At 47.0% G+C, this 14,927-nt stretch overlaps 1 protein-coding gene across 7 annotated transcripts in view; it reads left to right on the top strand.

Annotated features, from left to right (window-relative positions):
* KATNIP (katanin interacting protein) overlaps nucleotides 1-14,927 on the top strand; it is a 152,991-nt gene that overhangs the window by 7,098 nt on the left and 130,966 nt on the right. For all 7 annotated transcript variants that reach the window (XM_054693784.1, XM_054693783.1, XM_054693781.1 and 4 more), the window contains exon 2: nucleotides 12,255-12,310. In XM_054693784.1, the coding sequence (XP_054549759.1) occupies nucleotides 12,255-12,310 (56 nt within the window). The remainder of the gene's footprint in view (nucleotides 1-12,254; nucleotides 12,311-14,927) is intronic.

The raw sequence follows: 14,927 nt of genomic DNA, 5'->3' as shown, positions 1-14,927 counted from the left end.
CGCAATGCTCATTTTGACTACCCTTCCTGATGGAGGCCCTGGAAACAACCCCTGACTTAAGCTGTCCTTTGGGGATAAGAAAATTGCGGGTGAATGCAGCACGTGGCAGGAAGCTGGGGAACCACAGATGTCTTGGTCATGCACCCCAGGCCTCTGCAGGTACCATGACACTTATCTCAATTCTAAGTGAACTTACAATGCACGTGTTTCCGTTTCCTGTTCAAAGTCCCAAGCCATTTAGATACTGAGATAAATTTTATGGACTCACCTAAAATTACAGAAGTTTAGAACTGGAGGGGACTTCACACATGTAGTCCAGAATCCGATTTTGGAGCCCCTGATGTGTTTCAGAGCCAGAGGGCACCATGCCATCTGGAAGGATCACTGTCCTCAGCTTCTGACAACAGCTGCCAGGCAGGAATGTGGGCCCTGTGTTGCCAGAACGTTCAGTTTTTCAAAAGAATTCAGAACTCAGTCAAGATTTTTAAATGTGAAATCTCCTAAGCTTTAAATATTGACTGAAAAAAAATTTTTTTAGCATTATAGAGACCAGATAAATATCTGTGGGATGGATTTAGTCAGAGTGTGACCTTGGACCTAGTCTGAACGCTGACATGTATCAGATGTGGAGACTGAAGCACAGGAGTTATGTGCCCACTGATGGCAGCCCAGGAGTGGGAGGCCAAGGCCTAGTTTGCCACTACAAAGCCTCCTCCTAATGCAGCTCAATGGAAGGTTCTTCTTCTGGCCTCCTTTGAGATGGCCATTTTATTTTTTTTTTAAAGATTTATTTATTTATACAAGAGCTGGGGTACAGACCAGAGGCACGGGAAGGTGAGAAGATTCATCAGAGAGAGAGCGGGGAGCAGAACAGGCAGAAGGACCGAAAGCACTGCTGAGGGAGCAGTGGGTGAGACAGGAGAGGTCTGCTGCGCCATGTGGGCATCTCCCTGGCCGACCAGGAATTGAACCAGTGCTGCAGAGGCTGCGGACAGCTTCACAGTGTGACCCTCTACCAGCTGCACCACTGGGGAGACCCTGAGATGGACATTTCATTTTTAACCTGCAGATGGGACCAGAAAATACCAAGGCAGAGGATTAGATTCCCTCTATCTTCCTGGGTGGTGCCCCCCACCCTAGTCTTCCTTGGTCTGGAGGGGAGAGGCAGGCACAGATCTTGTGGATCAAAATGAGGGGGTTCGAATTCCTGATGACTCCTCTTCCCAGCCCTGCAACCTCAAAGAGCTTAGTTACTTCATCTTTTAGTACCTAGATTCCTATGTTGTAAAATGAGATTAAGAGTAGGTCCTTCCCATGGGGCCACTGTGAGACCACATGAATTCATGCATCTAAAGCTTTTAGAATGGTGCGCAGCACATCAGAGGAATGATTGCTCTTTGCCCTTAGAATTCCAGGGGGTTGCATTATACCCTTTTCCATGTTTCCCCAGGCAATTTGGCAGGTTACTGGGGGTGGGGTGTGTGTGTGCAAATACTCAAAGACACTTTAATTTGGATGCACACACACACATTTTCACAAATGCAATGTCTCAACTTGTTTCCTGTGGAGAAATGGGACCGGAGGATGGGGCTGCGGTGCAGAGTAGAAAGGGATGGGCCTGGGAGACTGTGGGATGTGGGTGGAGGGAAAGCCAAGGACGTTTTAGCCTGGGAAGCAAGTTGTCACACAGGTCACTGATTAGAGTACAGAAGTGTGGCATTTACTTATCTTCACTATTTCAAAAGAAAAAAATCAATATTTTCCAATTATTTCCAATGGTGTATTCAACTTACTTTGTCATATTTTGTTTCTCCATCTGAGAAAGAGCAGGGGAGAGGCTCAGGAAAGCACACTGTGAGAAGGTGAAGTCTTCACAGTGCTCCACAATCATGCTTCCTCTCTCTTCCAACAGCATTCAATGTGGTCATTCACTCATTCAATTCCAGAAATATCTACTGATACCTATTCCATTCCAGGCACTATTTCATGTGTGGGAAATTCAGTGATAAAAAAGACTGATGTCGGGTCTCCCTGGTGGCACAGCGGTTGAGCGCTGGGTTGCAAAGCTGCCCGCAGCCTCTGCAGCGCCGGTTCGATCCCCGGCTGCTCCCCGGCCACCGGAGGAGGGTCCCACGTGGCGCGCAGACCTCTCCTGCCGCCTGCTGCTCCCCTCAGGAGTGTGCTTCGGTCCTTCTGCCTGCTCTGCTCCCCGCTCTGCTTTTTTTTTTTTTTTTTTTAAAGAGGCATGTTTTATTTATTTGTTTGTTTGTTTGTTTGTTTGTTTATACATGCACTGGGCACAGTCAGAAGCGCGGGAGGGTGAGAGAATTCACCAGAGCCAGAGCGGGGAGCAGAGCAGGCAGAAGGACCGAGGTACACTGCTGAGGGGAGCAGCGGGCGGCAGGAGAGGTCTGAGCGCCATGTGGGACCCTCCGGGTGGCCGGGGAGCAGCCGGGGATCAGCCTGGGATCGAACCGGTGCTGCAGAGGCCGCGGGCAGCTTCTCAACCTGGCGCTCAACCGCTGCGCCACGGGGGAGGCCCTGCTCCCGGCTCTGGTGAATTCTCTCACCCTCCCACGCTTCTGACTGTACCCAGTGCTTGTATAAATAAATAAAATAAATAAATATTAAACAAAAAAATTAAAAAAAAAAAAAAAGATTGATGTCTCCCAGAAGCTGAAATTTAGTAGGGGACGGGGGAGGAGACAGACCACAAACACTTTAAGGAAAAGATCAGACAAATGCTAGGTAAGTGCTGTGCAGATTAAAATGGGGGGTGGGGGAGCGGGGGGCTGAAAGCAAGTCTACTTTGAGAAAGTTGGCTTCCTTAGATCTGTTTGATAAGAAGGAACCAGTTTGGGAAAGACCCAGGGGAGGAGGACAAAGACCCCGAAGCAGGAAGGAATCTAGGGAAAAGGCTGGCAGAGATGCTCGTATGAGCAAGGAGATGTGGTAAAGTCCCATGGGCAGGCCTCGCAGGGCCTGGTCAGCCTGGGCAAGGGTGGTCACTCTGTGGGGTCAAGCAGGCATGTGATGTGGTCTTACTTTTAGATGACTGCAGAGGGGGAAACCCAGCAATAGTGCAGACAGACCTGGTATGTGGCTACTGGAAAAGTCCAGGTTCTTGCAGAAGAGGATGGAGAAGAAGAAACATGGGTTCCAGAGTTCCACAGAATTCCCTGAGATCCAGGATCAGTCAGCCATTTATTGGTGAGGGAACGACTAAGAACCTGCTGTATTCAGGGTTCTCCTTTACAAATATCATCTTAACCTGAGTGAATGAGTGAAGTGACATTTGAACTCAGGACTCCCAAACCTACTGTAGGGGGAGCAGAAATCTGCCACCCCAAAATATGTCTTTTTTTTTTTTAAAGATTTATTTTTTTATTTATACAAGCACTGGGTACAGTCAGAAGCGCGGGAGGGTGAGAGAACTCACCAGAGCCAGAGCGGGGAGCAGAGTAGGCAGAAGGACCGAAGTACACTGCTGAGGGGAGCAGCAGGCGAGCCAGGAGAGGTCTGCGTGCCATGTGGGATCCTCCTCCGGTGGCCGGGGAGCAGCTGGGAATCGAACCATCTGCGGGCAGCATCACAACCCAACGATCAACCGCTGCGCCACTGGGGAGGCCCCAAAATATATCTTTTTGGCAAGAGATTTATTTCATAGAGGGGACTCTGATGGCTGGGTGGAGGCTACCTTTTGTGAAAAAAGGTAAAAGAGACACTTTCTCATGGGCTTTTCTCTCAAGGTACTGAGGAAGAACTAATCTTAACACTTGACAATGGAGAAGGCAGCATTAAATCTGTATCATGGTCTTAACTTTGTGTACTGTGCCTTCCTTGGTAACCCCCCTCACTGACCTTCCCTCTCTCCCCCTCAACCTTATGTGTCTTAGCGACATGACACAGACGGCATCTGGAGCCACGTGGGCCAGTTACGGGGTTTTACTTGGTCTCTCCCAAGTATGCAGGAGGTCTACATGTTATCATTAAACTTACTTTATCCACTTTCTCTTATCAGTGCGTCTGATGCTTGTTTGTCCACCTAGAAGAACCCAGAGGGGTACAAGATGACTTCCTTTGTGCCCGGTACCCCCCTCTTAGGCACTGCACAGTGTTGTCCCCAGGCTCTCATCTAATTACCAATCCAGCCAAAGAATGCGTGGCTAAGCATTTCTAAACCAAGCAAATGCACCTAACGGTGTGCAGGTTATAAATAACCATTTCTAGCTGCCAGCTGCTGTTTGTGTTTGGAAAGGAAAAGAGGATCTTAGCGTGACTTGTTTATCTCAGGTAATTTGGCAGTAAACTGGGCCCTGGGAATTTGGGTTACATAGAAAATGCAAAGGATGAGTGATAGATTGTTTCAGGATTTCTGAAGACAGAATGTCACTTTAAGGTTCAGAACCTGCTCAGAGGCACACCTGGCAAGTTACGTGGGGAGAGTATGTCCCAGAGCCTCCATTTACCTGGCTTCCCAAACGGTCATGTTCTTTGTGTAATAGATTTCTATGATAAGATGGCCTTTATTTGTGGCCCCACCCCACAAGTAAAGAGGGACCGTGGTTTTATGATAAATAATGGGAGATTTCTCCTATCTTCTGCATAGTTACCTATTAGGTTGAAAACTAGAAACCTCTTTTGTTGGGCCTGTATAAAACTAAGCAAAACATTACTTTTAATTGTCAACATTTAAAAATTAGAAGATTCACAGAAAACTGGGCTTCTCTGGAAAAACCAAAGGCAACCAAACTGGCCCACTTCCCTGCATGTACACCAACAACTAGAGCCAAATTACCATTCCTGTGTTAGGTGCTCCCGGTTAGCTGGGCCGGCTGTCCTGCCCCTCTTCACCCTGCCACATTACTCCACCACTTTTATCTTTGCTATAGTTGAAACCAGAGTCAGAAAGCTGGGTGGAGCTAAAGTGCATGAGGGTGGAGGTGGTAATGACAGTGGGGCTGGGGTGCTTCTAATTCCTGGACTTGGAGGGAGTGCAAGCAGGCAGCAGGTGTAGCAAATGACTGGTTAGTAGCTAGACTGAATTGTTGCTGACCCAAGCTCTTCCTCTTCTTTGCTGTGTGACCTTGGGCAAGTAACTTTGCTTCTCTGAGCCATGTGGCTTTATTATCTACCCTGATAAGAAATCCCAAGCGCTATCTCTTGGTAAAGAACTCACAGAAGTAGATACTCACTAAGTGCTTGGAAACCATGAATTCCAGACAACTGTTTTGATTTTTTTCCCTTTCTCTTTCCTTTCTCATTTTGTCCAGCCATTTCATAAAAAAAAAAAAAACTACCTTCCGATAGGTGAGCATGTCCCCAGTAGCTGACTGACTTAGCTAAAAAAATGTTGTTTCAATTTCCAGAAACTATATTTTGTCATCATTTCATTCTTATCTCTCATGCTTTACAGATTGATTTCTTAAAGGAAGGCAATTTATCATCCAAAAATACTGTGTTTTCTTTCTAGCAGCTTCAGAGTCCCAGAATTCACAGAGGGTATTCCATCTCCTTCGACAGACTACTCTCCAGGGCCTATAGCATTTCTTCTATATTTTATAAAAATTGGAATCAGTCTTTCAGACATCTAATATTTAGAGTTCAGTTTCTTGACTAAGAACTAGATCCAAATAAGTCATTCAAAAATACAAACAATAGGGCCTCCCCGGTGGCACAGCAGGTTGAGCGCCACACTGTGAAGCTGTCTGCAGTTTCTGCAGTGCCGGTTCGATCCCAACCAGCTAGCGAGAATCCCACATGTTGCTGCAGACCTCTCCTGTCCCGCCCGCTGCTCCCCTTAGCAGTGTATTTCTTCAGTCTGCCTGTTCTGCTCCCTACTCTGTCTCTGGTGAATTCTGTCACCCTCCCACGCCTATGGCCTGTACCCCAGCTCTTTTATTTTTATTTTTATTTTTAAAGATTTATCTATTTATACAAGCACTGGGTACAGTCAGAAGCGCGGGAGGGTGAGAGAATTCACCAGAGCCAGAGCGGGTAACAGTACAGGCAGACTGACGATACACTGCTGAGGGGAACAGCAGTGGCAGGAGAGGTCTGCGCGCCATGTGGGACCCTCGCCCAGCAGCCGGGGATTGAACCGGTGCTGCAGAGGCTGCGGGCAGCTTTGCAACCCAGCGCTCAACTGCTGTGCCACCGGGGAGGCCCCCCAGCTCTTTTATAAAAATGAAATAAATCTTTTTCAAAAAGTAACGACAATAGGGGCCTCCCTGGTGGCACAAGGGGTTAATAAGCACAGCACTGTGAGGCTATCAGCAGCCTCTGCAGCATGAGTTTGATCCCCAGCCAGGGAGCTGATGCACATGGCGCAGCAGACCTCTCCAGTCTCACCCGCTGCTCTCCTCAAGTGTATTTCAGTCAATCTGCCTATTCTGCTCCCCACTCTGTCTCTGGTGAATCCTCTCACCCCCCTCATCTCTGGCCTATACCCCAGTTCTTGTATGCATAAATAAATAAATCTTTTTAAAAAAGACAAAAAATACAAACAATATAAAAATAGGTTGAGAAGTCACTCTTGTGCTTGGGCCTTCCAGTTGGTTCTTTATACAAAAAGAACCAATGCGAGTGTCTATTCTCATTTTTCATCTTTCTTAGAGAAAAGATTGCATGTGATATATATACTTTCTGCTCCTAGATCTTTTCACCTAACAAATGACCCTCCTAAGACTATGTAAGGAGCTTGCCCTTTCTTTCTTCCAGTTTCTTAGTGTTTCATTCCCTTGTGTAGATTCACCATATTTATTCAGCAGGTTCTTACTGATAGACATCTGGGTCATTTCTAATATTTGCTGATGTAAATGGTGACCCAGAGAATACCTTGTCCACATGTTTGATCCCTGGTTGTGGAGGTATTTCTTCGTAGTAGATTCCTGGAAGTGATATTGCTAGCTCAAAAGAAAAACGCATTTGTACTTTTGAGGATATTGCCAAAATACCCCCCAAAGGTTTGTGTCATTTTGTACTCCTCCCAGCTGTGCTTAAAAGCGCCTGCTGCTAGCTCTTGCCAACAATATACTGTCAAACCCCTGGATTTTTGCCAATTCCTTAGGTAAGAGAAAGTGGTGTCTCAGCGGGATATTTGTCATTTAAATTAAATTATATAGATATGTAAAACAAGAGCAATATGATCCCTCATATTTGAGCAACAAAAGATATAAGCTCACCCTCATTTTTTAATCTGATGGAAACCATCCCCCATTGGGGAGAAATAAGTTCTTTCCTAGAACACTTCTGAGGTTCCTGTACCTGCCCTGTTTGCCTGCAGGATTTCCTGAGCCACCTTTACTGTCCAAAGCCCAACCTGCCTGCCAAGGCTGAACATTTTATTCAAGCAGATGGGAATATCTCCCCACATTTGGCATTTTAGGCCATTTATCTATCTGAGGAGACTCCATCTTCCTTGACCTCTGGTAAATCTTTTTCTTTGAATCCCCTTAGTTGCCCTAGGATTCCAAAGTACATTAAAAAGCTGCATAAAAGATTTTTTTAAAAGTTGCATAAAAGAGAATTTCTCAAATCATACTCCCTCCCCAGCACATTCTGGTATTATTGTACTTTTCTTTAAGGACCTGACTTAGGGGACAGTGATGCCCAGTGGTTGGGGCTCCTGGCTCTGGCCCCAAGTCACCAGATTAAAATTAAAATTAAAAATGATTCCTCCACTCACTAACTGAGCAACCTTTTTGGGTGTAACCTAACCTAACCTGCTGTAGCCTCTTTGGGTCTCAGTGCCCTCATCTGACAAGTAGGATGACAGTAGTGGAAGGTACGGTGCGGTAAAGAAAAGAAGAGACAGGCTAAATTTCTCAAAGGAGGGGAAAATTTTTTGCATTCCCCAGGCGGAATTCATGGACCCAAGTTGGGGGTTGGTGAAGTCGAGCATGTTGCCAGAGGGAGGCAGGCTTTTATAGGGTGAGAAGATGTCAGGTGGGAAACTGGGTTTGTATGGCAGGGGGAAAAAGTTTGTAGGGCGCAAAAAGATTTGTAGGGCAGGGAGAGGTTTATTGTCTGAATTTTCTAGGCGATCTTCCGCATTCCTGGCCCCAGGTGGGCTTCCTGGTGGGCTTTTGCATTCCGGCCTCCTGCATCGACCTTTCAAGTAGTAGCTATTTCATAGGGGCGTTTTGAAGAGTAAATGAATCAATTTATGTACTTAGGCTGCAGTCCAGTGTCCAGTACAGCGCAATCCCTGGGTAGGGTGAGGTCATGTGGCAATGGTGATGAAAATGGTGGTAGTGGTGGTGATAACAGTGATGGGAATGATAACGCTGTGATGATGAAGATTAGGAATATACTAAGACCTCCCACTTACAGCCTTGAACCTTGTGACCTTGAACAAATAGCTCAGTCACTCCTTCAGTTTGTTTCTCATTTTGTCATTGGTTTGTACCAGTGGAACCAGTACTCTCCCTCTAAAGCAAAGTCAGCTAAGTGTAGCCTGAGGGCTAAATCTGGCCCACTGCCCGTTTTTGTAAATAAAGTTTTATTGGTACTCAGCCACATCCATTTGTTTACATATTGTCAGTGACTACTTCCACACTTTGGTGGCAGAGTTGAATTATTTGCACCAGAAATCTTACCGTGTTATGACCAGATGCCCTGTAAAGTAGAGGTATTATCTGGCCCTTTACAGCAAAAGTTTTCTGTCCCCTGACTAAGAGGTGTGGTTGTGATGATCAGGAGATGATGCCTGTGTATAAAATCTGGCACATAGTAGGAGTGCAGCATGGTGGAGTTGCAACAGCCAAGCATTTAACTTGCATGAACTCAGCATGGGGCTCTTGCCTCCACCCCACCCAGCCACTCTCTTTCTAGCCCAAAAGGAAAAATAGAGGGGGTGATTATAATATGAATAGTTTAATTAGAAATCTCACAAAATTCTGTTTTGCATATGCATTTTTATCACATGCTGTGCATTTCCTTGTACTCCAAATAGTACACATGCATATTAGTCTACCGTGGTGGATGTGAAAACTGGTGTTCTGTAGACCGCACTATATGGTTTAAGGCTCTATTTTAAGGGCAATTTTGATGCTGCTTTTCTCTTGCCTGATGACTTCAAGAAGCTAACACCCAGGAAGAGGCAACTCCCCTCTAAATGGCAGTGAGGAATATTACTATCTGCATCTAAAGCAAAGTAAAACTAAAGTGTCAGAATCTCCTAACCATTGAAAATAAATCCTAAGTGCTGATAAAATCTCTCTAAAATTAAAATCATAAATGGGAGAACAGTATTATATTTACAAAAATTCAATGCATTCCTTTAGTTTTTTTCCCCTTTTCCCCAGGCACACATCTGCTTTATAAAGTGAGGTGCACACGTGCCATTTACATTTGGCCTTATTTTTTGTCTCGTGGCAGCAGCTGGCAGGTCACCTTGCAAAATGTAGAGAAACACCCCCTTCATTTTGCAAGCAACCTACATTGATATTAACATCCCCTTCTGCACCCTCCTCCCTGAGTAGTTGTGAGAATCACATGAAATACAGGTAGGAAGGTTCTCGGGACGCTATGGGCAGTAGACAGGCGCGCAGTGCAATCTGGTTCTGCCTGTCCTTGACAAGTAGCAACCAGCTCCACATCAAGCTGCCTGGAGGGGAGAGGGGCTCAGGGGGTGAGGACAGGAGCATTAGCTAACAAATGTATGTAATTAGAGCAAATTATCTTCATTGGAAAATAAGCAAATTATTTTCCAACTTAATGAGTAAAGAAGCTCCTAATTAACTCCAGTGGAGATTTGCTTTCAAATTTTAGTAGTGAAGCTTTGTGTTTTTTGTATTAATATTTTGTTTTTATGGCCTACCTTCATTATTTACTTTTTATTGTTTTTCTACTGGTGTAACAGAATTTTAGAGATAGAAAGCAAATCCAGAAGTGAGTCAGCCTGTCACTTAGGAAAGACTAGAAGAAGCTGTTCACTGGGCCAAATCCCCAGGAGTGTGTCTGATAGCCTCTGGCTCTGCCATGTGCACCCCGACTTGCTCGGCTTCCCCTATACCCCACCCTAGCTTAGTCCTGCTTGGTCCTGCTGGCTCTTCTTCGCCTCAGCATTGCTACCACCACTGGAACTTCCTGTTCTGACAGCAGCCCCGGCCTCCAGCCTGCTCTGTCCCCTCTCAGCTCCTGCCCTATTTCCCAGCTCCTGACTGCGTGGCATGGCCTGCCGCCTGATAAGCCAACCTGTCTGGTTGACCTCAGGTCCTACACTGAGGTCCTTGACTGACAACCAGAGCAAGAGGGACAAGGGCTTCTGGGAGCCGTCCAACAGAGCTCCTGCCTCAGAGCCTCAGGGATCAGGAGGGCAGGAGAAAATTGGCCCGACTAACCAAGATAACCTAATCCCTAAATTCTGGGATTTTTTTTTTAATTAATAAACTATTTTTTAGAGAAGTTCTAGGTTCATGGCAAAAAGTACAGAGGCCTCATATACCTCCTGCCCCACATGTGTACAGCCTCCCCATATGTGGGCATCCTGCACCATGGGGGCACATTTTCCTGGCTTCTTTGTCTTAGGGGGAAAGAGAAGAAAGAAAACACGCACGTGCGCACACACAGAATTGTCTAAGTGGGTAGCTAAGGCAGGAGGCAGTCGGTGTCACCTCAGTTCATTCTGCCTTGGCAATCTCTGTTAGTCTGTCCCCAAAGCAGGTGGCCGGGCCACTCACAGCATCACATGTCACACGTGGCACTCTATACCTTTATCCTCTCTGTCTTGGAACCGATTCCAAGCCCTGATTGGCCGTGGCCAGTCAAGGGCCCGTCCCCAGGGCCGCATCCTGAGGTTCAGAGGATGGGACCACGCACAGTCCCACCTGCCAGGGGCCTCCAGCCTAGGTAGGGAGGAGAGTACGGGAGCAGCAGGCAGTGGATAGCCCAGAAGCTGCCTCCTCTGCCATATCCCTGCACAATCCAGGGTTTCCTGTCCATTCTCCAGCTCCCCCTTTTCCAGACCCTTTTGTGTTTGTGCCCCAAAGTTTGACTGTTGCCAAACTCCCCTTTATTCACACTTTTCTTGGTTTTTTTCTGGGATACTTTTTTTTTTTTAAGATTTATTTTTTTTTTAAGATCTTGCATACAAGATCTGGGGCACAGGCCAGATTTGGGAGGGGTGAGAAGATTCGCCAGAGACAGAGTGGGGAGCAGAACAGGCAGACTGACTGAAATACACTGCTGAGGGGAACAGTGGGCGAGACAGGAGAGGTCTGCTGTGCCATGTGGGTTTCTCTCTGGCTGGCCGGGGGATCTAACTTGTGCTGTAGTGGCTGCAATAGCATCATAAATTGCGTCTTAACCCCTTGCGTCTTGGGTTTTTTTTTTTTGGCCCACTGTGAGCCCCCCTGGACCCACTCATGAGTAAGCCCACTGGAAAGGACCACATCCAAAGGCAAATGTCCCCTGACAGCCTGCCCACCCCCTCCCGCCTCTCATTAAGTCACCTCCAAGCCTTTTTGCTCCTGCCCTTCAGAGCGCGTGTTCATGACTTCTCACAAATAGCCCCCTGGGAGTGAAGTTGGACAATTTGGGAGATGGACAACGTGCCATGACTCCCATTTTGTATTTTAAAACAAGGTGATCCATTAATTTTCCATCAAGGCATCCTTTAATAATGGCCACTTCCATAGAAGTTGTGAGAACTGCCTTTGGAATAACATGTGTAACATTTTGATGTCGATCTGTTGAATTTATGCATACCTTGAAATGTTAGTCTTCTAGTTTTCCGAGAAAAGCAACAGTTCTCCCTGAAATTGCCCATTATGTGAAACACGGGTGATTACCACTGATTCACATCTGCGCCATCACCTATGTGGCGAGTGTGGGGTTTGGTGTGGCGTGTTGGCATGCGTGCTTCAAAGGCTGTGTGTATGCACAGAGTGGAGGGCATTTTTGTGGAAGGCATTTTCTATAATTCCAAACAATTTAATAAAAATGTAATTCGAGTGAGAAAACTATAGTCTGTCGGCCCTTGCAGAGTGCAGATAATGTTCCAGATTAAAGAGCCGAGGCTTTGTTCATTATAGTCAAATAATGTGAGTGTGTGAATTACCATTTCCTTGACGTCCGTCTATTTCAGGAGTATGCCATTTTCCCATTATAATAATGGGCTACATTTTCTTAAAATCATTTGATTATGATTGGTCCTTTCTATTCAGTTTGCAAATAAAAAGCTTTTCTGGTGATCAACTAGTTGTTTTAAAGCCGCCTTCATCTCTATTTCTGCTTTTGAACTGGTACAGGTCAGACCCTGCGGAAGGCCGAGAGAAGCCGATCCTGCTCACGGGAGAAGAAAGAGGTAAATGTGTACCTGGCGAGGGGTGGGTGGAGGCAGCTCTCTCTGCAGGGACCCAGAGAGAGGTATTAGGTGAATAGGTGAATAGGTATTTCTGGGTCTCCTACTCTTTTCTCTCCGAGTCCTCTGCTTGAATCTCTGACCAAATGATGGTTGGTAGCCAGAGCGGTCAGCCCATGTTGTGATATCTTTCTGAATGTACCAGTTAACTTTGTCTGAGTAATGAATAGTGACTTAAAACAGCAACCTTGCACTTAGCTTGTGATTCTGTGGGTCAGTCATTTGCGCTGGACGTCCCTGGGCATTTCTGCTGCCCCCTGCTGGGCTCACTCTGGCATCTGCTGTTAACTGCTTGGCAGCCTAGGGGCGGGCTGAATGAGTTAGGGTGTGTTAGCTCTTCTTCAGTGTTCTCATCCTCCCACTAGGCTGCTGGTGTGTTCACATAGAGGGGTAAGGGCTCACGAGCAGGATCTCTTGAGTCCAAGGCTCACAACTAGCACTGTGTCATCTCTGCGACTTTCTTTTCTTCAGAGCAAGTCCCAAGGTCAGCCCAGAATCAGGGGTGACCTGAATGAAATAGGCCTCACCTCTTGATGGAAAGAGCTAGAAAATGTTGTGACCATTCTTGAAACCCACCACACTTGAGTCCACCTGGTCAGGGCTGGGACTGAGGGGTGCATGGCACACAGTCCCTTGACCTGAGGGTGTGTGTGCTCTGTGTAGCTGGAAGGGATGTGCAACCAGAGCACCCCAATACCATGTGACAGGAGCTAGTGCGGTAAGAGAAGGACGAAGCAAGTGGAATTTCAGTGCAGAAAACGGGTCCCTTAACTCCGCCAGCGGTGGCAGGAAAGCAGATGTGCAGGTCTCCTCTTGAAGGGTGGGTACATTTTCCACCAAGTAAGCAGCATGGTCAAGGTCAGAGACATGTGAATATGTTGCCAGATCGTTGAGCCCGAGGTGGGAAGTGGTAGCAAGGACCTGTCAGTTTCCACAGGACCCTTTGATCAAATCTCAAACTCCTAGCAATTTAAATGTGGATCTCATTTGGTGGCAGATGGGTACAAGCATGGAAAGGCATGTGGTTCATCATCAACATCCACTAGACCTGAAATTCATCAATACTTAGATCCTGACACTCTGATTGTAAGGGGAATTTCTCAAGCTCAGCTGGATCAGGGGCTCCAAAATGGCCACAAGACTGTCTTTCTCTTTCCATCTCAAGGCTCTGTTTGCTCACCCTCTGCCGGCCCTGAGTTGGCAGGTTGGGGTCTCACTCTTCACTCTGACATCTGTCCTCTTTCCAGTGGTCTCCCTTCTTTGCTGGAGCCAGCGCAATTTTCTTACTTAGTCAACCTACCTGGGCTGAGGCTAGGAGGTAACTTAGGAACTTTGATGCTGCTGACAAGATCTCATGTCAGCCCCAGTGGGCACGCAGAGACGGAACTCTAGTGGATTTCCCACTCTTTCCTGGTGAAGACTTTACTCCAGAGGCAAGGACGGGGGCCTGGTGTCTGCCAATCCTTCCAGAGCCCTGGGGGCCCAGGAACTGCCACAGGAGCAAGCATGGACGGAAGCAGGTCTCTTGGTTAAGAGACCCAGATGGGGAGCAGCCCCCCCGAGCCAAAATGAATCCTTTGGTCACAATATAACAGCATCCCAATTACCTACATTAAGAACTTCACTGGGAAGCCAGGAAGCAGGGCGGTGGGTAACTGTTGAGATCATCTCCCCTCCCCTTCTCTCCCTGGCAACAGGGCTGCCCTAATTGCTGCTTTCTGGCTACTCCCATCATGCTCAGCGCCCAGAGCCTGTCAGATCACTCTTCCGAAAAGTGCTTGAAGTGCGAGAGAACAGAGAGAGGGGTTGTTTATCACAATATCCAAGTTTTACCCTGAAAGATATTTAAGATTGTTTCAGGCCCTCTGAAAAAAAGAGAGTACTGACTCTCTTAACAGAGCTTTTGTTTGGTTAGAAAAACAAGAGAAAGAAACTAATAGCAAGCTGCCAGCACGCTCATCCTGATGTATGATAACATGCCTTTTCCACCCACCTCCCTCCTCTCTCTGTGGCCCTCCCCCTCTTCTGTGAAATCTGCATTTCCTGACACTTGCGCCTGACACAGGATGCCAGGTGTAGATCAAGCTTTGGCACCATGAAAGGCAAAGGGAAGACAGGCTGGTTAGGACCAGCAGGAAGGGGCTGGAGTCCTGTACTCTGGGTGTCAAGGTTGCACGGGCCGGCGCATGCCTTGGCATGTGTGGTTTCCATGGCCTGGGCTGGGTACTTCTGTTGGTGGCCACTGGCCAAGCTGGCCAAGGGAGGATGGGAAGCTGTACTCAGTGAGCTTGCCAGGCCAAATGCAGCCCAACGATGTGTCCTCCTGGATCCAAACCCTACTAACACTATCTTGAAATTGGATGTCCACATTTAAAAATTGGAGGATTTTACATGAAAGTGCAGGTATCTGGCTTCATTGCAAAAATGGGAGATGACTGTACTTAGTCCTTATTTCCATAAGACAACAATGGGCACTGGGTATTGTTGAGGATGGCTGCCCCCTCTTCCCGGGGGCCCTCTAGGTGGCCAACCCTGCCCTCCCCTATACCTGCTGGACAGT

The sequence above is a fragment of the Talpa occidentalis genome, unplaced genomic scaffold, assembly GCF_014898055.3.
Source record: "Talpa occidentalis isolate TD23 unplaced genomic scaffold, MPIMG_talOcc4v2.1 talOcc4.12, whole genome shotgun sequence".
Lineage (NCBI taxonomy): Eukaryota > Metazoa > Chordata > Mammalia > Eulipotyphla > Talpidae > Talpa > Talpa occidentalis.
This window is presented reverse-complemented; position numbering and strand designations above follow the sequence as displayed.